The sequence below is a fragment of the Sphaerodactylus townsendi genome, linkage group LG03 (assembly GCF_021028975.2).
Source record: "Sphaerodactylus townsendi isolate TG3544 linkage group LG03, MPM_Stown_v2.3, whole genome shotgun sequence".
Classification (NCBI taxonomy): Eukaryota; Metazoa; Chordata; class Lepidosauria; order Squamata; family Sphaerodactylidae; genus Sphaerodactylus; species Sphaerodactylus townsendi.
The window spans coordinates 82,984,641-83,009,468 of NC_059427.1; the positions used below are offsets into that span (position 1 = coordinate 82,984,641).

At 40.5% G+C, this 24,828-nt stretch overlaps 1 protein-coding gene across 1 annotated transcript in view; it reads left to right on the top strand.

The window, feature by feature from the left end:
• ADAMTS2 (ADAM metallopeptidase with thrombospondin type 1 motif 2) overlaps positions 1-24,828 on the top strand; it is a 322,378-nt gene that overhangs the window by 125,444 nt on the left and 172,106 nt on the right. The window contains exon 3 of the mRNA XM_048490772.1: positions 17,419-17,581. Coding sequence (XP_048346729.1) covers positions 17,419-17,581 — 163 coding nt within the window. The remainder of the gene's footprint in view (positions 1-17,418; positions 17,582-24,828) is intronic.

Consider the following 24,828-nt stretch of genomic DNA (forward strand, 5'->3'; position numbering starts at 1 on the left):
TTAGAATGCTATTTTTATTTCTTGTGTATTTCTTATTAATGCTTTCTCCCCACAAAAACTGTGAGAAAATAAGTAACAAAATAACAGGGTTATTTCCTTACAAATTTAATATCAGCAATAATTCTAAGAAAGCTGAATTAGTATATAAGGCGTAGGGTAGAGTTCTGTGCTGTCTTTTAGTTTTGTTGTGGTATAATTCAAACGTTCAGTTTCACATAAGGGGAGAAGCTTATGAACTGCATGTTTCACAAAACTTTTGAATTGAATTGTATTGTACCAAAAATGGGTTAGCCAAAGTTCTCTGAAATTTAGTTTGGTCTGGCGATCAGAAGTCATATTGATCAATCTCTCATAATCTTGAGCTGATAAACCAACTGGGTTGGCTGTCATTAAAAATGGATTTCTGACTCAAGAATTGTTGAGGTTTGTGGGAGGAAAGTATTGTAAAAGAGAGGAGTGTAAACCACACAAATGCTCTATGAAGTCATTGCAAATATCTTCATCAGGAATGGAACTGGTTTCACTCAGAAGGTCATTCAGCATAGGAAAGCAATAATTCTCTTCAATGGACGAGAACCAAAATTCCTGTTTTCCGCAATAGCGATAAAAGTTTCTTTTATGTTGAAAATATTCACATGTCTTCCTTGCAGCGACAGTTTAACTTCATTCAGCTTAGTGAAAATAACTGCAAGGTATGCAGGTCTCAGCAGCCATGAGTAATTTATCAAACCACCAGACAGTCTGTGTTCAAAAATCTTATGATTCTTTATGACAACTACATCACCTCTATATGTTGAAGAGAAATTGCATACTGGCTGCCCATTTCTTCACACAGAATTTTGGACAGTTTAGATTGAAGTCATCTCGTTTTTTAAATTTAATTAATTATTTGCACTGCCTTCTCCAGAACTTTTAAAAATATGTACAGGTGAGAACTTGGCTGTGGAGAACAGCTTGCCCCCATATACAAAGGGAGTTGGTCAAAGCCCCCCGCTCCCCCCCGGAGGCCTGTGAGACAAAGAGGAAAGTGTTCCAGTCTTGTTTGTGGCAGCAGGCAATACCACAGTCAGTGCACAGGCAAGCAGCAGCAGCGAAGTACAGAGTACCAAGGACGTAGGTAAGGGTTTTTTCCCCAGGTTCAACCCCCCCATTCATGTCCGAAGCTCCGCCCCACCATTTGTGGGTTTTAAAAACATTTTAGTGGTTTTTTGCCTGTAGGGGGTGCATTGTTTGGGCTAGCAACACCAAACTTTCAGGGATTGTTTGGGGGAATCTCCTGATGATATTACCCAGGTTTGGTGAAGTTTGGTCCAGGGGGTCCAAAGTTATGGACTCCCAAAAGGGGTGCCCTCATTGTTTCCAATGGGAGCTAATAGGAGATGTGGGCTACACTTTTGAGGGGCCATAACTTTGGACTCCCTGAACCAAACTTCACTAAACCTGGTAGTATCATTAGGAGAGTCTCCTAAAGATATCCTGAAAGATTGGTGCTTCTAGCTTAACAATTGCACCCCTGACAGCAGGCACCCCCCCCCACATTTCCCCAGATTCTCCTTTTAAACATATACAGTTCACTTCAGTAGAAATCAGTCATTCCTCACAGGCAGTGGCAGTAATGGCACTGGTCTTGGGCCCATTCTTATTCCTGGGTAGTTCCTACAATTGCTTCAGCATAGATTAAACCCAAGTTTTATTGGGTATGTTTGGACGAGTTCACTCAAATAGTGTTATAAACATGTTGCATTGCATTATGCACTCCATTTGACTTATCCTTTTAATTTGTTCCTGTCCCCAGCACAAATTAATTTCAGGTTTATATACATATAATTCCTTGCTTATTACATGCTGAAAAACTGAGATCTACATCTCAATGTGTGTGGTAAGAATGAAACTTACACGTGCTCATTCTAATGAGGAGAAAATGAGCATTAATTAAAGCTGGAGGTACAGTCTGTGTCTGAACTCTGGAGCTTTGAGAAGTAGCTGTAGATGCTGTGCAGGTTTACTTCATTATGGATATAGAACATTGAAGCTGTGATGTGAATGTGAATGAGGAGACAATTAAGGCACTTGCAGAGTGTTCAGCCAGAGGAGACATTTAATTAGTGGTAAGACCTCAAACTGTAAAACCTAGAGATCACTGTCAATTCCAAATATGCTGGCAAATTAAACTTTTAAAGGAAGCCGAGTGAATCCAAGAAACATTGGTAAAATTTGAAGGGACAGTGAGAACAATAGTGCCTGTTTCACTGAGTTCTTTGGAATGTTTGTGGTGAATAACATCACTTTCTTGTAGGGAGAAGCTCTCTATATAGAAGGAAATATATTAAAGTCAAAAAAGTATATTTGTCTTCACAGCAAATGGGGAGGAATGTGTTACATAATAGTGAACATTAGTACATTGGTTTTAGTTTAGGGAATTATAACTTTGACTTGGACAGATCATTGGCAAGGCCAAAATCTGTTAGTGAGCTTTCATAATTTCACAAATGTAGTATGTGTCAAAGTGATCATAGTGGCATTCTGATGCCAAAGGATGGTGATCTGTTCACATTCAGTTTACTTAAAAAAAATTTTAATTGTTTTTCAACATTTTTTCAACATACAAGAAAAAGTTAAAGAAATAATGGAAAACAGACATTATTACATCAAAGGAAAATAAATCTACCCGTCATTACATTAAGTACATATTACATAATGGATCCCAATATACCATTTACATTCAGTTTACTCAAGTGTGGGAGTAAGCCTAATCAGGTCTTCTTGGAATTCTCAGAAGTAAATACTATTTTATTCAATGGGGCTTACTTTGAAGAAAGTGTTCTTACTATTGCATCATGTGTAGCCACATTCATACAACTCTATACACAGGAAAAGCCAAAACTCTTAACCAGCATTAGCAAAAAATAATCTCAACAGTTAACTTCTCACGGTGATCCAAGATAACTGAATTGACCAGAGTAACATACAAATCAATGCTTATCTTGTGCATGAACGACAATAACTAATAATAACGTAGCATTGATGAGAAAAAGATAACCACACATGACTCTTAAATGTATGAAATTTTAAACAAATTAACAAAATATATGAATGCCAAAATATATCCTAATTATCAAAAACTATGTATGTTATTGTTATTGTTTGAATTTTATGTTTCTTTTGGGATGTAGATAGCAAAAGGTATCATAACTAAAGATTAACACAATTACAAATGAAATTAAAAGTGTACAGTCTATGAGTCTACTGTGAAAATACAACAGAACTGGCACCTCAAAGACTAATAATATTTATTCTTCCATGAGCTATTGTGAATCAGGAAAGGGGAAGATGGTTTCAGTCTTGTAAAGGCCTTAGAAATTTTGTTATTTCAGCATGGTCTAGGAAGACAGCAGCAGCAACAAGAAAAAAGTCAGAGAAGTGCTTGTACTTAAAGCTGTACATGCATACACACATTTCTGCAATAAATAATGCAAACATCTCTGTCTTAGGCCCCAACTTTTTAGATTGGAATAGCCTATTCACAGTGGAACACTTCTTCTCCGGCTTGTGATATTGAATCAGATACTGCCAAGACAGTTGAACTACTTTTGCATATATCACTAACTCCCATTGGTCTGTTGCTCCTCAGAAAGGCAATAGGCCCCAACAGTGTCTTTTATAGCTGCCCTGGCTTAGATTTCTCAAACAGACCTAGAGACTATCTGTCAAGTTTCTGTAAAATGGCAGCTGCACTTCAGGTAATATGATAGCCAGAAGACAATTTAAATTACATTAGTATTTGCAGATATTCTTAGACTAGTTTTGGTTTCATTCTCTCCAGTGGTTTTGCTGAAGATCTTACTGAGATCTCCCTTTCTAGAACTGAAAGCAGAATGTGTCGCTCTCTGCTTTAGTCATCTGAACAAATTCGTTCTAACCTGATGATGAACAGTAGTGATATTTAGTATAGGCTTTTAAAACATTCTTGTTGGTATAAATGGTGCTGCGGAGCAAGCTAGGAAGCGCCAAAGGAAAGACTTTCTGATACATAAGGTATTTCTGCACATGCCAGCATTTCGCATATTTTCTTGCACACTTTGGTTATTGTAGTAGAAAACGTGGTTGTAGATATTTTATATCAGAAATATTATTATGAAATATGTCTCTGCATAGTAGGGTTGCCAGCCTCTAGGTGGGGTCTGGGAATTTCAACTGATCTCCAAACCACAGTGATCAGTTCCCCCTGAAGAAAATGTCTATTTTGGTAGGTGGATTGAATGGTCCACCTGCAAATCCCACCCTTTCCATTCTACAGGAACTTGCTAAACCAGAGTTGGCACCTCCACTGTGTGACACTGTGTAGTGGGATGTTTGCAGAGGTGGGATTCAGCTGGTTCAGACCGTTTCGGCAGAACCAGTTGCTAATGTTTTGTTAAGTTCACCGAACTGGCTGGATCCCACCACTCCTGCCACGCACCCCCTGTGGAGGAATGTTGCTGGCCCAGCTGGGACCTTTTCCTCCACCTCCGAGAACAAAGGAATGCAAGTGTCTGACATAGCTTCAGATTGTTCTGGAGAACTTAGGCCTGGGGTACCAGCTCTGGGTTGGTGGTGGAGTCTGAGGTAAGCACAACTTGGGAAGGGGAGGGAGTTCAATTGTTTTACCAAAAGTAAGCAGGTTTCAAGCAACAAGCACCGTCTAAGAAAGAGATGATAAGCAATTCAGACGCTTATATTCAGAAGTTTGTAGCTATCTCCCTGCTAGGGCTTAGGTTTTTGCCTAATTAATTATCTTTTAACTTGAAGCACCATACAGAGTTGTCAATGTAATGTTATAGAACTTTAAAAAAATAATATAAATACTATTCATTTTGACAAGTTTTATCATAACAAAGAATATTAGAAATAATGGATTGGATCCAGTGCAATTTTGCTTGTGCAAGAGCCCCAAAATTTATGCAACCAATTTCTGAATACTATAATGTAATATAGAAGGAGAATGTGCTAGGTGTTGCACAAAACCTTGTGCGAGCAGAAGTGCACTAAGTTTGCTTATGTTCCCCCATGCTAGCAAGCACAAGTTTTTCATACTATGAGCAACTATACCATACTATGAGCAACTATACCTTCCATTGACCATCAGCCAAGGGTTTTATCAACATCCTGTTCATCTATATGTACATGAAACCTATCAACGGAAGTTGAGTTTTTTTTTAAAAAAAAACATCAGACATTGGTGTCCTTCTACACCATTAGTGGAACTCTTACTCCATTACAGAGACTTGATATTATTTTATTTGGGATCCCCTGTGTATGTATTCATTGTTTTGTTGTTGTTGTTTATAATTTGTTGTTGATTAAGAGTTGTGGTTCCGATATATAAATGTTTAAATTATTTTCATTAAAATAGATTTTTATAGTCCGCACTAGAGCCAGACAGGTTCTTTTCCTTTCTTTAAACAAGAACTATACCTTTCTCAGATTTTTTTGCAGCTAGGCTCCAATATATATTATCCATTGATATAGACTGTTTTTAACCAATTAAAGGCCACATTATTATGTTATTTCTTTGTTTCTGAACCCTTTTCAAGACTGTTGTGGATATGTATTTGGCATGTTTCGCTGACTGCAAGAGCATCTTCCATGATCTTTTGAGTCCAGACTAGCAATTGTTCTTCTTTGTTTCTGGCTGTATCTGACAATGCCAATGGTCATGATAAGTGCAATGACATGTGAATGAAATATTGCATTTAGCAGTTAGGCGTGTGTGATCAAGCAAAAAAAAAAAAGGAAATCCTTTCTTTTTACTATCTCAGCCCATTTGCAAATAGTTGACATTACCTCACTGACAGCACTTTGTCAAGCATGTTGGAGTAGAGAAAGTGGGCCCTGAGGCTTGTGTTCCTTCAGTGTGTGCAAGATTAATTTTTTTAAAAAGATCAGTGAGCTTTGAAAGTTGATGTTTGTGATCCCACTTGAATATGATGAAAGAAATAGCATTTATTAAACTGTAGAGCAGAGAGAGCACTACAAAGGTTTATGGGTTTGAGCAACTCCTTGCTGCCTCTGCTACTTCTCCTATACTTAATCTCCTAGGGCTGTTACCCAAATGGCCTACACATGTATCGCTCTAGATGTCTGGAGTGTCCCTACGGAGTATCAAGTGAAAACACATGTATTCCCCTGCCTATATGTACTGAGATCCCGAGATTTGACTGAAGCTTGCTGTGGCAATGAGGAGATTCCCAGAAATAAATTGGCAGAAAATAGAATCAAACTTGTTTAGAAAATTACTGGCGAAGGAGAACAGGAAGCACATAGAGAATCATAGTCTCACCCGAATGCAAACATAGAGTAAACCTTAATGTCTGAACAACTGAACACTCAAGCAATTTACTAAAAGAATCATAAAAGGGGGGTAAAATAAAAACATGCAAGCCTGTCTGAAGAGTGCAGAAATTGAGAAGGATCTGCTCAGCAGCGGTCGTGGTAACAGCAGAAGCAGGAACCCAGGCGTTGTTCACTTCAAAGAACAGAAGGGTTTTATTCCTTGTTTTCCAAAATCACAAAATGGTCTGACAGAGTGCAGTGCAGCAACTGGATAACCAAAGCACGCACAGAGCAAACTGTTCTGTGCACATATATACAGATATGCAACCAATCAGGGAGTAGTGATGCAATCACGCTAGATGTGCTTAGTCATGGTTGCATCACCCACCTGAAACTAGGTAAAAGGTGGAGGATTGCATCAGCCTAGCTGTCATGTAGATTTTGCTGATCTAATTGTCAAGTCCTGACAGAAATCTTGGAAGATCTGGGGTGGAAGAAGAACAAAAGGAGGCACACAGCAATATTGCAATCTGGGTGATTTCAGGTGATGATCAATGGAAGAACAACAACAAAAAAGCAGTAAAGAGACCAAGATTAGTCCTAAATCTCTGTGGATTTTTCCTGTGGTGAGACACGGGGACAGAAGGTAAATGATCCTATAAACTGCTGCAGTGTGTGTGTGTGTGTGTGTGTGTGTGTGTGTGTGTGTGTGTGTGTGCGTGTGCGTGTGCGTGTATTCTATATTCATATAGAAAAAATGCTAGAAGCAGGGTAGATAGTGTTCTTTCAGACCAGGTTTAGGTTGGAGTCAGAAAGCTGAATTCTGTTGTTTCATTTGGATTTAACTGCTAGGTGGGAAACTTTATCCATAGTAAGGTGGCACACACAATTGAGGCTAGTGACTGGAATGAACAGGCTGCTTGCTGATTTGGAGAGTGGACAAAAGATGGAGAGTGCGTTGATTACTTAAGATAGGGGTTATTGCCAGTGAACATCATTCTGTACATTAAGGGTCAGTTACCATAGTTAGTTGTTGAGACATTGCAGAATTTGAAGTGGGGGAGTGACTGATTTTGTTTAGGCTGGTTCCATTTTATTATAATAGAGTTGCATTCAAGTTAGATGGATTCTTACTGGAATCAAATCTGGATTTAACGCCTGTCATATCATAAACCTTCAGAGAACCTAAAGTAGAAAATAGACATGTGGCTAAATTTGGGGATTCCCTTAGTGAGGCCCCCTTGGACCACATCAGGGCCTCCTGCTTCATCTATTGTTTTCTGCCATTGCCAATATAATGTGATAACATTTGTGCTTATAAACGCGAGACAGTGGTACTCCTCTAGAAGTATGCCTGAGTCAATGAGATATAGGGATGTACTAGAAGAATCAGGTGGAAATTGAAAGAAATTAGAAGTTCAGTTAATCTGGAAAGGGCAGCAAATTTTTGACCTTCCATATCAAAATCTGGGCACACGGTAGGATAGTATTATGATTATACACTATACACGAGGTATTTTTAATGCCATACATTTGGGATATTTCTAGAAACATTTAATATCATAGGGCAGCGGTGGTGAACCTATGGCACTCCAGATGTTCATGACTACAATCCCCCATCAGCCCCTGCCAGCATGGACTACAATTCCCATCAGCCCCTGCCACCACTGTCATAGGGGCTGTTTCTGCATGGTCCAAATATGAGCAAGAGAAATATCCCAGTTTGGCCAAGAAGTTTGCATGGTTCCCAAACTTAAAGTGGGCTTGTCTCGCAATATTTCCCTCATCTGAGGTTTTTCAAAAATCACCAAAATGGTGATCCTTTTCAAAAATCCCGCATTGAATTGCTTCCGTGTGAAGGCCACAGGAGCAAAACCAATTTATTTCTCCCACCATACTGCCCGATCTCCCTACCTTACATCATGCTCACCCTATTGTAGCTCACTTTCACCAAGCGCCGCTTGCTAGCCAAGCTGCAAGCCAGCCCAGTCCTGCAGCTCCTGGCTCACGTTTCCAACAAGATCCTGAGAGGGGAGGGGTGGGGAAACACCTGCCTGGCAGAATGCTCTCATTTCATGATAGCCCCCAAGACTAGTCAAATGTTATTTGGTTAAGGTGACCAGCTGGTCACCTTTGTAAACCAGGACGGGGTAGGCGGCCACGGGCGCATGCGGCCGCAGAAGTGCACGGCCTTCTGGGGCTTGCCGCATGCGACAGGGTGGGAAACAGCAAGCCCCAGAAGGCTGTGCTCCCTCGCGGCTGCATATCTTGCATGCGCCAGCGTGACTACGCCAGGAGGCGCCACCAGACACTTTCCTAGAGGCGCTGCCGTTCCCCGCCCTGATAGAGCAGGAAATGGCAAGCCCCAGAAGGCCGTGCTCCTGTGGTCGCACGCACGGGAGGCTGCCGCACTGCCTTGCGCCCCAGAAGGCAGTGCGGCAGCCTCCCAAAAATCGGGAAAATTTAAATAAACCACAGGACACGGGACAAATTATTTGAAGGCGGGACTGTCCCACCAAAAGCAGAACGTCTGGTCAGCCTATATTTGGTATATCGGTGCATGTGTGTGTGTGAGAGAGTGTCCCATGCTGTGGTTTCCTGCACACCTTTAAATTTAGATGGGACATAGTGCTTTGCCAAATATTGGTCAAAATTTTTTACTTTGTATAGCACAACATGCTGCTCACTGCACTGGCTCCTTTCCAAAGCTAGAAAAAAGGTGTGTGTGTGTCCTGCTTGGTTTTCCTGCAGTTGCTATAGATGCGTCGATCAAAAGCATTGCCTTTGGGGGAGGGGGGAAGAGCCATTCAGAATGCATTACACTAGGGCTGTTCGAGCATGCATGCTGCATCTATGTTATAAAAACAAAAAAAGCTGGGCTCATGCAAAAGGAATTAGAGCATTTCCTTCCGATCTTCACTCAATTCCTTCACAGAAATGGGCAACCATGTGAAGGGAGAAACTGGGATAAAACAGACCTGGATTGTATGATACCTATTGAAACCTGGTATGATTGTGCGGTGCGGAAATGGTTGTGGATAGCTTGTTCAATATTTTTTGTGCTTTTACTCCCGCAATTTACTGTATTTACCCTGAGAGCACAACATGCTCCTGGGAGGAAATTATGGCTTGTTTGTCAAATCTGTATTTTTTGTTAACATGAGTTGTGAGACTTTCATTCTTTGGTTGATGCACCTAGTTGTTCTGTATTTTTTTTTCATTTATTTTGCTGTTATCCATTTATTTTGCTTTTATAATATCAGTATTATACCATACCTTTAAATCCTGAATTACCATTCCAGGAAAGATTCTTTGTGGATTCAAAACATGCTATTGAACTTGGCAAGAAAGAAAGATGATTGGTTGATCTCATCAGGAACTGATGTCACTTTTAACATGGTTCTCAGTTATGCAATAGGATAAAATTGAATATTAGGCTACTGGAGGATGGGTGGGTAAGATGTCATCACATCAGACATCTATAGCTAGATAGTAGGCACTGTGGAAGACAAAGGTGGACACTGTATGATAGTAGGGAAGGGTCAAAACTGTCTGAAAGGGTCTAATTTGGTATGCTAACCTGTCATCATTTCTCAAGTACTACTGAAGTCAATGAAATGTATATGTAACTGTTGGCAGTCAGTAAGACATTTCCATGGAATCTAGGTAATATGTACCCTCAAACATTTTAAAAATATCCTGAAGTCTTCAGCCACTTCAAACACATTCCTGCTCTAGAAAATTGCTGTGCCATTTGCAGTCTTGGTCCGACAGAGGACTAAATCTGCCCTTAGAGCAACAGTCCCTCAGTGTCTGTCTCGCCACCAGCCCGCAAGTCAAACTTCCTGTCACGAGCTGGTTGGAGCTGTTCTCCTTGGCGCCTTCCAGTTGAACTCTTCAGCTTTTCTTAGTCCGTTCTCCTGAGGAGGCATTCATCTTTTTTTAGAATCTTATGGAGGCTTCCACAGGGACGGGGAATAACTTCAATCCAGAGGAGTAGCATTTCCAGAGGATATTTTGAACTACAGTAAGAGGGGAGAGGTGAAAAAGTCATGCTTTGTGGGCAGAAATAATTCTGCCTGTGAAAATGCTCCATTGTATTCAATCAAGCCTGAAACTGTATGTTGAATGTACATATGGATGCAGGATTTGAAAGCGGCTTTCAGGAATGCAAGTGCCTAGGGCAGTGTTACGTTCCCCAAGCTAACTAAAAATTCAGGCATCTTGAACTTGGCCAGAACAGAGTGAAGATCCACAGACAATAAGCAACAGTTCAAAAGCAGCCCGGAAACCACACAGCACCCAAGTTCAAAAGCAGTTTAATAATATAGATAGTTTAAGGCTCTGACGCCTCCTAAGGAAACAAACTAAATAAAGAGTACTTGCAATGCTGGAGACTTTGGAGATAATCTGAAGAGCTTACAGTCTCTAAATCTTCCTCAACTGCTTCTGAGGAAATCTGTGCTGCTTGCTTCTTCCTCTGAGTTCTCCCAGTGTCCTCTTCTTGAACTTTGTTTCCTTGCAAATCTGTAGGAACTGGGTTGCTTAAACTATCATGGATCTTTTACACTTTATACGTAACACCTTATACATCTGAGATGTTGCTGTCTGCAGCTTTCCTCAGACACCTAAACTAAACTAACTGAACAGGAGGACTACTGGGTAATGAAGAATGTACAGCTCTTGCCTCTAGAGGGCTTCTTAAAGGGACAGGGCATAACTAAGGTTCCCTCCCATTAAAAAAAAAAACTATACAAAAGGCAACTAAATCCATTCTAACTAAGGGAATAACTGAGGCTTAAATGAGGAAAATAGTGAGGGTGTCTCTGGAGGCATGAAAGACAGCATCATTTGTATGATGCAGAAGCCATTATGAATTGTTTCCATAATTCGTTTTAAGAAAAGGGTGGGGGATTTCTTGTTATATGACCATGAACATTATTTTCAACCATAATTGACTGCTTATTCATAGGTTTGGAATTTGCATGCCATTATATGTTGAAATGTGTAACACAGCTATATTTAAGGCTGACCTTTCCTTTCTGAGTACATTAAAAATAAATTACCATATATACTCGTGTATAACTAGATTTTTTCAGCACATTTTTAATGCTGAAAAAGCTCCTCTTGACTTATATTCGGGTCTTATACTCAAGCAAATATGGTAACTGTATGTAGATAAGCTGTGTTTGTGTAACCCAGGATCCATTAGGGGGAGCTAAAGAGCTCAGATTTTCCATATAAGGAAGGAAAGGCTCCATTTCCTCAGAATTGTTAAGAGGCATGTATTTCAGGTATGAGAATGTTCGTATTAATTGTTGAGAAGGGGATATTGTGTTTATATTGATTGACTATTAGTTTGTATTTTGGTTTCCTGTTATAAAATATTATAATGGTTGCCGCTTACAGCTGGAGCAAGTCAACTTCACAGAGTTCAGTTAAGAGGCCTGGAGCCTGTATACAGCTAGAGAGAACTGTAAAGGACTGAGACCCTGCTCCCTGCTCCAACTCCCTCCCCTCCCTCTGCTAGGGTGGGTGGGCCATGTCCAGATGCCGGGCCCCCTCCCTCCCCTCTCTTGCATGCCACCCACACTCCCTCCCCTCCCTCCCTCCCATTTCCATGCTAACTCTCCCTCCCTTTCCCTTTTTTTGCATAGCAGGCCAGAACTATTATATGTTGATTATTGTTTCTGTATTGGTTTGCCATATTTCATTGTTATACTGCACACTATTGTTTATGAAACAGAAAATAGATTTAAAGTTCTTTTGTTATAAAAGGTTGGATATCTCAAGGCTAACCTGACAAAACAATCCAGAATGATTAACAGGCACTAACCTGAGAAGACATACCGTATATACTCGAGTATAAGTTGACCCAAATATAAGTTGAGGCACCTAATTTTACCCAAAAAACCCTGGGAAAACTTATTGACGTGAGTATAAGTTTAGGGTGGGAAATGCAGCAGCTACTGGTAAATTTAAAAAATAAAAATAGATACCAATAAAATTACATTAATTGAGGCATCAGTAGGTTAAATGTTTTTGAATATTTATTTCAAAGAAAAACAGTAAACTACCGGTAGCTCTGTACGTGGAAAAGAGGGTCAACAAGAACAATATGGTATCAACAATAACTTTTAAAAGTACAAAAATCTTAGCTCAATCAGCAACCAAGCTAAAACACAAGAATTAAAATCCTTCAAAACTGGATTCCTCCTCCTCATCTGTATGTCCAAATGTAAGCCAACTTAGATTTTAAGAGGGATATTATTAGAAATGGAAAAGGAGTTCAAGTCTTTGACAGTGTAATCCCACCTTATGACCCTTAACATTCACCAGACTTACAACAAAAGAAACTTTAAATCTGTTTTCTGTTTCATAAACAATAGTGTGTGGTATAACAATGAAATATGGCAAACCAATACAGAAGCAATAATCAACATATAATAGTTCTGGCCTGCTATGCAAAACAGACGAGCAGAGTCTCAGTCCTTTACAGTTCTCTCTAGCTGTGTCCTGTGGCGCTATTGATGGACTTGCAGCTTTGCTGTTCTTTGCTGAGCCCTCTCTCCTTATTGTCAGGCCTTCAAGGGTAGCCCTGAACTATGCAAAAACAGTTCATAACAACTGAACTCCAGCTGCAGGCCTCTTAACAATTCTGAGGAAAATAATATTTATATAGCACCCATTATAACATTTTATAACAGGAAACCAAAATACAAACTAATAGTCAATCAATATAAACACAACATCCCCTTCTCAACAATTAATACAAACATTCTCATACCTGAAATATGCAAATACAGTTCATAACAACTGAACTCTGATGAACTGAATTCTGAGGAAATGGAGCCTTTTCTTCCTTATATGGAAAATCTGAGCTCTTTACCTCCACCTAATGGACCCTAGGTTACACAAACAGACCTTCAGCTACAGCACATACAGTTGTATATAAATACCAAAAGTTGAATATAAGACCCGAATATAAGACGAGGGGGGCTTTTTCAGCATTAAAAATGTACTGAAAAAGTCGACTTATACACGAGTATACACGGTAAGCAGATTTAGCTAGATGGTGATAGAGTCCTCAACATGACCTTTGTCTTTGAATGGAGTGCATCCATCAGCCCAGACCAACGCTTCTAGGGTTTTCTGTTGTGCAGCACTGTGCTGTGGTACTTTCATCAGCAACACAGAAGGCATTAGCTTAATTGCCTATGAGAACTCCCTGTAAATGCTTTTGCATCCAAAATTCTTGAACAGAATGTCCAGAAAGCGCATTGCCTTCACATTTGCTATAAACTGAACTGTCTGACTACTGTATATACTTGTGTATAAGTCGACCCGCATAGAAGTCGAGGCACCTAATTTTACCACAAAAAACTGGGAAAACTTATTGACTCGCATATAAGTCGAGGGTGGGAAATGCAGCAGCTACTGGTAAATTTCAAAAATAAAAATAGATACCAATAAAATTACATTAATTGAGGCATCAGTAGGTTAAATGTTAAAACAGTAAACTAGCTCTGTAAGTGGAAAAGAGGGTCAACAAAAACAATACGGTTTAACAATAACTTTAAAAGTACAAAAACCTTAGCTCAACCAGCAACCAAGCTTAAACACAAGAGTTAAAATCCTTCAAAACTGGATTTTTGGTCAGGGGAGAAATGTTTATGTTAGCAGTACCAACATTTCAGTGTATCTTTAGGAGACCCTCCTGATGATACCACACAGGTTTGTTGAAGTTTGGTTCAGGGGGTCCAAAGTTATGGGCCCTCAAAATGTAGCCCCATCTACTATTAGCTCCCATTGGAAACAATGGGGGATGGGGCACCCCCTTTGGGAGTCCATAACTTTGGACCCCCTGAACCAAACTTTACCAAACTTGGGTGGTATCATCAGGAGAGTCTCTTGAAAATTCCTTAAAATTTTGGTGCTACTAGCCTAAAACTGCATCTCCTGGTGGCCAACAAAGTAAAAACCCTAAAATATTTTTTAAATAACCTGACTCGTGTATAAGTCGAGGGGGGCTTTTTCAGTACAAAAAATATGCTGAAAAATCTGACTTATATGCGAGTATATACGGCATTTGGATTGACCTAGTTCTGTGGTCTGATTGTGCTGGTGGAAGAGCATTTCTTCTGGATAAGAGCAATTTTCCTGATTCCTCCTTCCACTGCAGACCTCCACGTCATACTTAGCATTGTCTATGGGTGTCCCAAGAACCCATGAGGATCACTCAGGTGTTGTAACAAGTGGGCAGAGATGGGAAATTTTGATCCCAATGCAATATTTGACATTTTTTATCTTGTGTGTCGTTCTCTTTTCACTAAACATTAATTTTATAATAGATATGGTCAGACGTGGCCAAAACTGTCATTTTCCTTGCATTGTGTGTGTTTTCACAGGAAATTATTTTATTTTGTTATTTTTATGGGAAAGGATTTCTGTACATTAACATTATGTGCTTTATCATCTTGATCCAGTTAACATTTAAACTATGATTCATTTTGGGTCTCATGGAAAGTCTGTTCTAATTTGATCAGACTACACTGGTTTCACTCTCAGAACTCAGTGATGGGATATCTGATGTATAATAATTATCATGCACAATTCATTTTATTTCACTTTTTAAAAAGACTTCCCCCATCAATGAGCAGTATCAGCTGAGTCTCAGTTGGATCGGATGGATATTCCAACGGATCTGACTTCTGGTACCTTTCATTCTAAAAATCAAATTGAAAGCAACTGTAGCTTTGCAACTAAGCAATTGCTTATGGGTCTTTCTGGAGGATTTATGATCTTCAGCCAGTTTAATTTCTTGGTGAAGTGATGCCGCAGGACTGAATTTTGAATAAATGTGCAGATGTCCATATCTGCATCTGCAACAAGTTGCAACCAGATGGCATATTGTACCAAATGCAGTATGATTGTAAAATGTAGGGATCACTTGGTAGAGAAATCAAATAAGAGTATTCTTGGATGAGATTAGATTTTCCTAACACAAGCAGATCGACCAATAGTTGCTTTAATTCATATCACCTTGTTTCAAGGTGATCCTGTCAGTGGAAACTTCACTGAAATGTGTGTTAATTATGGTGAATGAAAAGCTGAACTCTTTCCTGATCATTCTAATAGTCTTCTCTGACCCAGGCTAGCCTGATCTTGTCAAATCTCAGAAACTAAGCAAGGTCAACTGTGGTTAGTATTTGAATGTATAACCTCCAAGCAACACCGGAATCAGTGATGGGATTCAGCAGGTTTGCACCACTTCGGCAGAACCGGTTGTTAAAATGGTGCTTTTAAACAACCAGTTGTTAAATTATTTGAATCCCACCACTGACTGGAATTGTGGTGAAGTTTTCCTTGCAGGTATCATGAGTTAAATTAATTGTGTGAGTAGGCTTTCAGTGGTCCCTCCTGATGTTTTGTTTACCTGCACATCTACCACATGTAGGAAAGTGAGTAATGCACTGTATGGCAACAGCACTTCTATAACTCTTATCATCCTAATACTTTGTCAATATCTTTCTTCCTCATTAACATGTCTTCTTGGGCAGCTAATCCTAAGTTTCTACTGTGGCCAGAATCCTAAAGTTAACTGAATTACAAGTAATTTTATAATTGGGTAATGGTTATAAATTTTCAGAAGTTTTTTCTTTGGCAACTTTCATTGTGGTGCTATACTTGACAATTTTTAAAACCTCCTGGTGCCTTTTTTCTAAAACTCATTATGCATATACTTCTTGTTTATAAAATTACTTATCTTTCTTTGGCTTCTCAAATTTATATACATTCTAATCCATAAGATTGTAATCTCTCAATAGGACTGATGTAACACACTGTACGTGGGGCAGCCCTTGAAGACAGCTCCAAACCTTTAATTAGTGCAAAAGACAGCTTCTATGTTGTTGTCTGGAGCTACTAATTTTCAGTCTATGATAGCTTGTCATGCCATACTACCTCTGTAATATGAGGAAGAATAGTTAAAACTGTGTCTTGGTGAATACTTTAACATAGTAATATTCATACAAATGTTGAAGCAACCATTAAGCTGACAAAACCATGTATTCTGAGCTTGTCCTAGGGAAGAAGTGATGAAATTAAGACAGGTAGCCTCTTCTATTGTATGGGCTTGTATTTGTGCATGAATATGGAGGCTTTTTCAATTGCAGTTTGCAAACTAAAAGGAGGAAGTTTGCAGCTTTTAAGAGTTCTCTGTAATTTTAATAGCGCAATCCAGATTTTGGTGGGGGCATAGAATGGGCTGTGAGAGTGGCGTAGGCCTGCACCGACGAATTTGCCTACCCCACCAGACCCATGCTGGTAGCAAGGGCAAATAGGGTGGCAAGCCAGCACCTGATACAGAGGAAGCTTCTGCATCAATGCAAAGAGGGACACTGGTGTGGCTGGAGGCAGGCTATGAGCATTTCCAGGGGTTGAGCTGACAGCAGTTTGCTTCTACCAGTCTTTCAGCCTGGGAACACCCCTGGTACAGGCCTGTAACTTGCACCATGCAAATACATGGCATTAAATCACTTCTTTCAATGGAGTTTTTGGGTGGCAGTGGGTTCCCCCCCCCCCCCCGTTGCTTGCTGTGCCACCTGGAGCTCCATTGGAGGTCCCTAGGCCCCATGGACCTCCCCAACATCGGAATCGGACTGACCAGCTTGAATACTCCGACACAAACAAATGCCATCTCAATGAACATGCCTGATAAAATTTAATATATTATATCACAATAACTCTTGTATTGCAGTGATAGTCTGTTCATGATTCCTGTCTTTCCACAGTCTAATCCCAGCCTAGGTCTGTGTATTTAACATACAAGATTTTTTTACAGAAAAAAAAAATCCTTGGAATTTGTTAATTAAATTCCTGAAGAAATCCCTTCCATCTAATGCTCTACCGGTGTCCTTCCTTGTCATGCTGAGACACTGATGTTTTCTTGCTCTAATAAAGAATTCACCTTGCTTATTCTCTGCATCCTGACCATTCTCTGGAGAGTGCTGAAGTGTGCTTAAGCATATTGTAAAGGTTTATTCAAAATGTCTGCTGCATGGACAGTAATTTGAAATGTTCAATCTTTTTGCCCTGTCACTTCAGGCTGGCATGATTCGCACAGACAAGGATGAGTTCTTCATTGAACCTCTGCAAAAGGGGAAGCAGGAGGAGGAGGAAGAGGAAGGAAGGACGCATGTGGTATATCGCAGGGCAGCTACTGCCAAGAAAACTCTTCCCAGTGAGCACTCAGATTTCCAACACAGAGGTAAGACTGAGATATTGATGACAAGTTGTATTTAAAACACAGCTAAAAGAACGAACCCAGTAGTCAAAGCTTTCAACTACCATTGCCGTAGTGTCCTTGACAGGAGAAATTTCTTCTCTTTCATTACCATGTCTCAGCTGTTACTGTTTGGACAAAGTGAAGCAGCTGAAGAAATTGAATTTCAAATATGGGAGCAACCAGCTTTTTCCTGAACTGTTCTGGTTCTGTTAAAATAAGCAGTGTAGGTCAAGTGTGAAAAGGTTTAATTATTTATTTGCAACATTTCTGTTCCACCTTATCTCATCGAACTCAAGATGACTAACAAAGCTGCAGCCAATTTATGTGAGGACATAAATTGCAACAGTCCAAATTAACAAGAGTAAAATACATTAAATACACATTCAGATTTAAAAGCATTCAAGATCAAAAGTACACAGGATAAACAAGCATGCAGAAGGAGTGCAGCCAAATCTTCTGGAACAATTGATCCTCCACCAAATATTCTTTGGTGACCTCCACCTTGTGTAATGGGCTGCCTGAGGAGGTCAGGAAGTCCTCCACACTTCTGGCATTCCACAAACTATGTATAACAGAATTGTTCTAGAGGGCATTTTTTATAAGGGCAATAAGACTATGTTATGATGCAGTGGTTCAAGGATATTTCATAAAGGAAACAGGACTGCGGACTATACCTCTGTGTATAGTGTGTATTATCTTTTTTCTAAATGTATATCTTGGTCTCACTACATTGTTTTCTACCTTTGTTTTCCCATTGGCATTGTTAATATACCATGCCTAATACTTTTGATTTGATTTCAGATGTCTGTAATTCTGCATCTAATGCTTTGCTTATCAGATGTCTTGTTTTATTGATTACAATCACATGCATAATGTAATCCATCTTGAATCATAATGAGAAAAGTGGGCTATAAATTATGTAAATAAAAAATAAAAATAATTGAAAAATGAGAAAGTTTTACTTGCTTTCCTGAGAATAGCAAATGAAGGCATCCTTCTTGCCCATCCTTCTAGCCTTCTGGTAGGCTGGTCCAAAAGAAGAAAAAGGAGATTTTTATACCATACTTTTTCTCTTTGAAACTTTGGGGAGTTTCAAAGCAGCTTACAAATAGCTTTTCCTTCCTTTCCCCACAACAGCCCCCTTGCAAGGTAGGTGGTTCTTGAAGAACCTTGACTCCCCCAGGTCACCCAGCACACTTCTTGTGGAGGAGTGGGGAATCCAATCTGATTTTCCAGAATTGAGTCTGCTGCTCTTAATCATTTCACCATGCTGGCTGTCAACGATGGGGCCACACCAGAAAAAGTCCATGACCTTGCTGTGTCTACACAGACAGTCCTAAAGGAAGACACTATAAGGAGGTGAACAATACAGAGCATTACAAATGGGGAAAGGGATATGCAGTCTCACTCAATGTAAAGTATTGCAGTTGGAAACCAGTTGTCATCAGTGTGGGACCTATCTTGTGGGGTTCCATAGGGTGCAGTTCTATCCCCCGTGCTTTTGCAATCTCTATGTAAAACCCTTAGGTCAAATTGTTTGCAGTTTTGGGGTTGGTTGTCGTCAATATGTTGATGACATCTAGCTCCATATATCCTTATCCAATTCTCCTGGTGATGCAGTAGTGATTCTAAAGCTGCCTGACTGCTTTGATTTATGGCTAAGAGTAAACAAATTAAAACAAAACTCTGAAAAGACAGGTGATGCTGGTAGAATAGAATATAATTTTATTATTGCGGTTAAAGACCAGCCCTTAAAAGTTTCTACATCATTTCGTCCATAAAATACCTATATACAAATCTGATGTACCTTCCGCTGTTACACAAGTGCATACAATAAAATATACAATTACTTAAAAATAACCTCAAGATTCAGTTCCTTAGATGGGCAATCCAAAAGTACAGTCATAATATCCATGTACAGGTGATGCTGGTAGGGAAGATGGCATTCAACATAACCTTGCTGATTCAAGAGTCTTGGAATTATACCAGATTGAACCTTATTACTGGAAAAGCAAATTAATGCAGCTGCACTTTCTCCCAACTCACCCTATCCCATAAAATGACTCCTTACCTTGATATGGCTGATCTGTTGACTTGGATACATGCCACAGTAACTTTGAGATTGGACTACTGTAATGCACTGCACATTTATTGATTGATTGATTGATTGATTGATTGATTGTATTTGTATACCACCCTCCCCGAAGGCTCAGGGCGGTTTCCAACAAAATAAAAATTTAAAACATCATATATATAAGTTAATTTAAAATACATAAAATATTATATTACATTGGTCTCCCCTCAAAATTATAATGGAAGCTTCTCTCAAAATCAATTTGATGCAGAGTGCTGCTGCTTGGAGCTAGTCAGAACATGCATATCACCACCATCTGAAGGTATTCTGATGGATGCCCATTTGTAACTGGGCTCAATTTAAGGTATGGGCTGTCACAGTCAAAGCCAAAACCACCTCTCCCCCTGTGCTCTACCACAACAGCTTTGTCCATCTGAGCAGGGCCTTCTGCAGGTGCCAGCTTGCAAATGAGCAAAATCAACAACTGCCTATACATTCTCTTTCTCTGTTGTGCTTTCTGCTTCAGAAATTTAGGAAGGCCCTCGCTCTCCTGGCTTTTGTGCTAACTATGCAAAACTGAATTAATCAAAAGGGTCTTTCTGTACAGGCAGTAGGATTGCACTGCACAAAATAGTTTATAAACTTGTTTGGATAAATGATTAGGATCTGTGCTCTGTACTGTGTGCATAGCTTACTGTAAGTAGGATCCTTTTATGTATTTTTTGCACTGCTTAATGAGTCATGTTAATACTTGTGCTATGCTTACTTTGTTTCTGGTTGGTTCCAGACATTTTCAGTCCTAATGTGTTATTTATTAATAATGTCCCATTTCGTTGTTTGTACTGATTAAGTATATATAATCAAATGAACTGATATGGTCTATATTGGAACAAAGGGGCACTGGGGTCCATTCCTGTAAAGGTGACAACATCGATGTGTGGAAAAACCACCACTGATGAAAAACCACTGCTTTTGTTTTCATATAACCCCAAACTCCATATTTTCAAATGGCGGTTCACCCAGTCAAGATGTGCTTGAAGTCCTGTGGCATCCAGTGATAAAAATTAATGTGTGAGCTGGCCATCTTACACTTGCAGGAGCTTTGTGCTAGGCGTTTCTCAACGTAGATAACTCTCCTGACATTGTCTACCTTGGTGTGCTTGTATGAGATTATTGCTATTGTTGGTCCAGAACATTTGTTTTTTGTAATACTGGGGTTCTCATTTGTGTTTCCTGATTATATATTGCATAGGGAAAGTGTGTTTTCATTGTAATTTCAACTGCTACACTCTATAAGGGGTAGATGCTAAAGATAAGTGTTGTGAATAATGCGAAGGCCATATTATTCAGTGGAAATTAGTATTATAATGAATGCAGTAGTCAGGGGAGTTTTAACCAGTGACATGTTCATTGATGCATTTTCTGTGGATTCAGGTTAAATGATTATTATTGTAGGTATACAGTATTGTAGGACCTGGTTTGCAAGGCTTGCTGGGACAGCAGTGAAATGTGGTAGAAAGGAAGCACTTCTCTATCATAAGAGTCTCCCTTTCTTCGCTAACAGTATGAAGTGGGTCCATTTTTTGAAGGGGATAAATCAAATTGGACATTGCTGTAGTGGTGATGAGTGGTTGTCAACAAGGACAGGATGTTGATCAATTTGTGTTTGTGCAAATAGGGATGCATAGGGCATCCTAATTGATCGTTATGATTGGGTTGCCCATGGAAGTGGCACATATCTTCCTCTTCTTTTGATATTGATTGCTATAATAATAATGTGTTTATAGAGATTAGTTTCATGTCAGAAAATATTTAAGTGTTACAAAAGTTCCTTTGCAACAAAAGAGCTTGAAAGAAATTCACGCCTCATGTCATTGCTTCTTAAAATATCAGATATTAAGTATTCCTTGGCAAGCAGAACTGGCATCAATACAATCATGAAGACAGGCTTAACTCCCAGGAGTTTTCCCTATTCTGAGAATAAATTGGGTAGACAAAGGATTGAAGAATCATGTTGAAAATAAAAAGCCCCATAAATGTCTAAAATAGATGGCTTGGTTTCTGACTAAGATCCCTTCTAGTGGTGGCAGGGGGAAAAGCACCTAAAACGAAGAATGGTTCTTTGGTTGTGTAGGAGGAAGAAAAACGAGGAGAGGAATTGTCTTTATGAGGTCTGGAAAAAGGGATCCTTGACCAGTGTGGTCCTTTCTTTATCTTTAGCCTCTGTTTTGTCACACAGTGACTTTGTTAAAAGAGCGCCCGTGAATCATGGCGGCCGCAGTTGCTGCCCGGGAAGGGCAGGAAGGAATCCCCGGCTTCCGCCCTAGTAAAGGTGGATGGGAGGGCCTCCCAGTCATGCCCCTTGAGGGCAGGCATCGCGGTGCCAGCACTGCGACATCATCTAGGAGAGGCTGGCCAGGGCCTATAAAAGGCCGGCCCGGCCTTTGTGCTGGCCATGTTCTCTGGCCGGCCAGCGACTTGCCCACCCGCCTCTCCCCTTGAGCTTTGGTGATGTGTTAATCCATGGCTCTTTGTCATAGCCATTCGGTGGTTTGGCGCATGGGAATTGATCTGAAGGGGCCGGGAGATGGGAGCTACACCCCCCCCCATTTTGGTATGGAATGCTACAGCAAGAAGCCGAATGCCCAGCTGACCATCACAGCAGGGTGAAGCTTCAGTAAGAGGCCGCTCGCCCGCTGGAGCTCCACAGCAGCAGCAAGGGCATCTGTTCCGCCACCAGGGCAGCGGGAAGAGCGGGCTGCCCGGGAGCCGCCCCCGAGAAGGGACTGCCCACTGTTCCAGATAAGATGAAAATCCCATGCTGTGCCTCACGCTTCTGACTGCCCAATAAATGGTTGGCTGTGGCCAAATAATTTACCCCAGCCAGGAGTGCGATGTGGTTATTGGGTCAAGGGCTCCAAGCAGGGGTGCTCCTGTCCTCAGGCGGCAACCTCCTTGCCTTTCACTGCTAACTGGTGCTTGAATAAAAGTTTGAAAGAGACAAGATAAAGACCGAAGGTACAGAATGCCTCTGCACAAGCAATCAGAGAGAAAAAAAAGAAAATGCAGTTGGGAATTTACCAACCCATTTTGACTTTCCCAGAAGACTCAATCCAAGTTATCCACCCCAGTATAATTCATGCCGTTGTTATTCTCTCTCTCTGTCTCTCTGTCTCTCTGTCTCTGTCTCTGTCTCTGTCTCTCTCTCTCTCTCTCTCTCTCTCTCTCACACACACACACACACACACACACACACACACACACACACACACACACACACACACAAATCAGTCAGTTGCTAATAGTAGATCAGAGCCTCCCTGTTTAATTCCTCTTTCTCTTTTCATGGTGTCTTTTTCAGAAGAGACCCTACAATGCTCCTGGATAAGGGACTGAGTTATACTGTACTCTGAACATATGTGTATATATGATGGTCCTTGTGAGTGTGCATATTTATGTATGTCTGTGTGGAACAGTCTGCCTTGGTCTTAATTGTCCAGAGTTTTAGTTTCTTGAAACACAGTCCCATCCAAACTGGAGGCAGTGGGCTGAGGGACTGATGCAGCACCACCCTGCCACTCCCATAGAGGTTTCCTGGAGACTCACAAAGCAAAAAAGTCTCTCCTCCTCTGAGAAGCCTCTATGGGCCTTACTAGACTTACGACACCTTATTGGAGACTTAAATCTGAATTGTGGCCTGTACACACACACTACTGTCAGCTCCCCTCCTGGCCACGCCCCGGCAGCAGGGACCCTGGGTTGCTGGTACAGCAGCATCCAGTGTGGCGTTCCAGTGCTCGGGGTGGGGCGGTGGCAGCCACATATCAGTGGAAATACCACTCCTCCAGGACAAATGCCCCAGGGAGGGCAAATCTGCCCATCCACTGTGTGCTGCTCCCATGAGCGGATTCATCCCCCACTTTGGATGGGAGTGGAACTCTAAGATAGTTGCAGACTGAAACTATGAGTCTACCACAAAGATCTCAGAAAATCAAATTACTAAAAGCACGTGGAAATGGAAACTTTATTGGTTGAGAGAACTCCAAATAAATTTCTGAGTTCCTGACTTTGCTGCAGTGATAGACAACATCACTTTGGTTCCCCAAATTATCACTGTCTCCTTACATTTTGATAGGAGCATAAAGAGAGGAAAGTAATAGGAACAATAGCTCAGTTTGATTATTAAAACAAGCCTTTAAATCAAGGCACTCCCTGGCTAGCTACTTTATAGAGCTTTGCCTTTTAATTTTTGGGAGTCAACCTCCCTTTTGACTCTGATTCTGCTTTAACCGGTATCAGTATGGTAATGGCAATCTTACCAATTTTCCCTGTAGAGTAATCTGCTCTGATCGTGTCTATTCCCTTGTCATTGTTCTTTAAGATAATGTATTAATATGTTATCCGCTGAAATGAAATTCATATGCAGACTTGACACTATCACCCTTGGGTGCACTAGAGACTGGGAGTGGCTAGCTCACTATAGAAAGCAACTGTAATTCTGTTTGTCCAACTTTGACAAATGCCCTGCTCACTCACGGATGGCTTACTCTTTTGTCTGGTTCTTGTTTGCTCTCTGCAGTATAAAATATCTGTGTTTTGGGAGGTGATACACCTTATGGCCTTTTGTTGTGATGACTCTCTTCTCTCCCTTCTTCTCCATGTGCATACATTATAACCACATTTGTAATAAACTTGCCAAATGAATATTATTCCCCATATATCTGAAAAGAGAGCTCTGTCTCATTAAAAACTTATTCCACAATAAATTTACTTTGAACTAGGCTTGTTGTAAGGAATTCCAAAGAGCAGAAATAAAAAGGCTTTTGATTATAAGTCCGTTTATTCAGACATCCTGGAAAGCACACACACACGACATGGCAGGAATGAGCAACCCCGCTCAAACAACAGGTTATAATGCTGACTAACCCATCCCCCCGGCTCCGTTCTCATGAGAACGGAATTCTACTATGCGAAAGCGAGATAAGCATTCTCACAAGGTTGATACAGGTCCTGGCCGGACGCCCGGCCAAAAGAATCTCCGTCAAGGCCAGGTTGGGCTGTAAGGGAAACAAGAACGACTGAGATCCTTACACTCTGCCTCTCCTAAAAGAAATCTCCCCCTTCTCCCCCTCCCCCGGTTTGTCCGGAAAAGCTT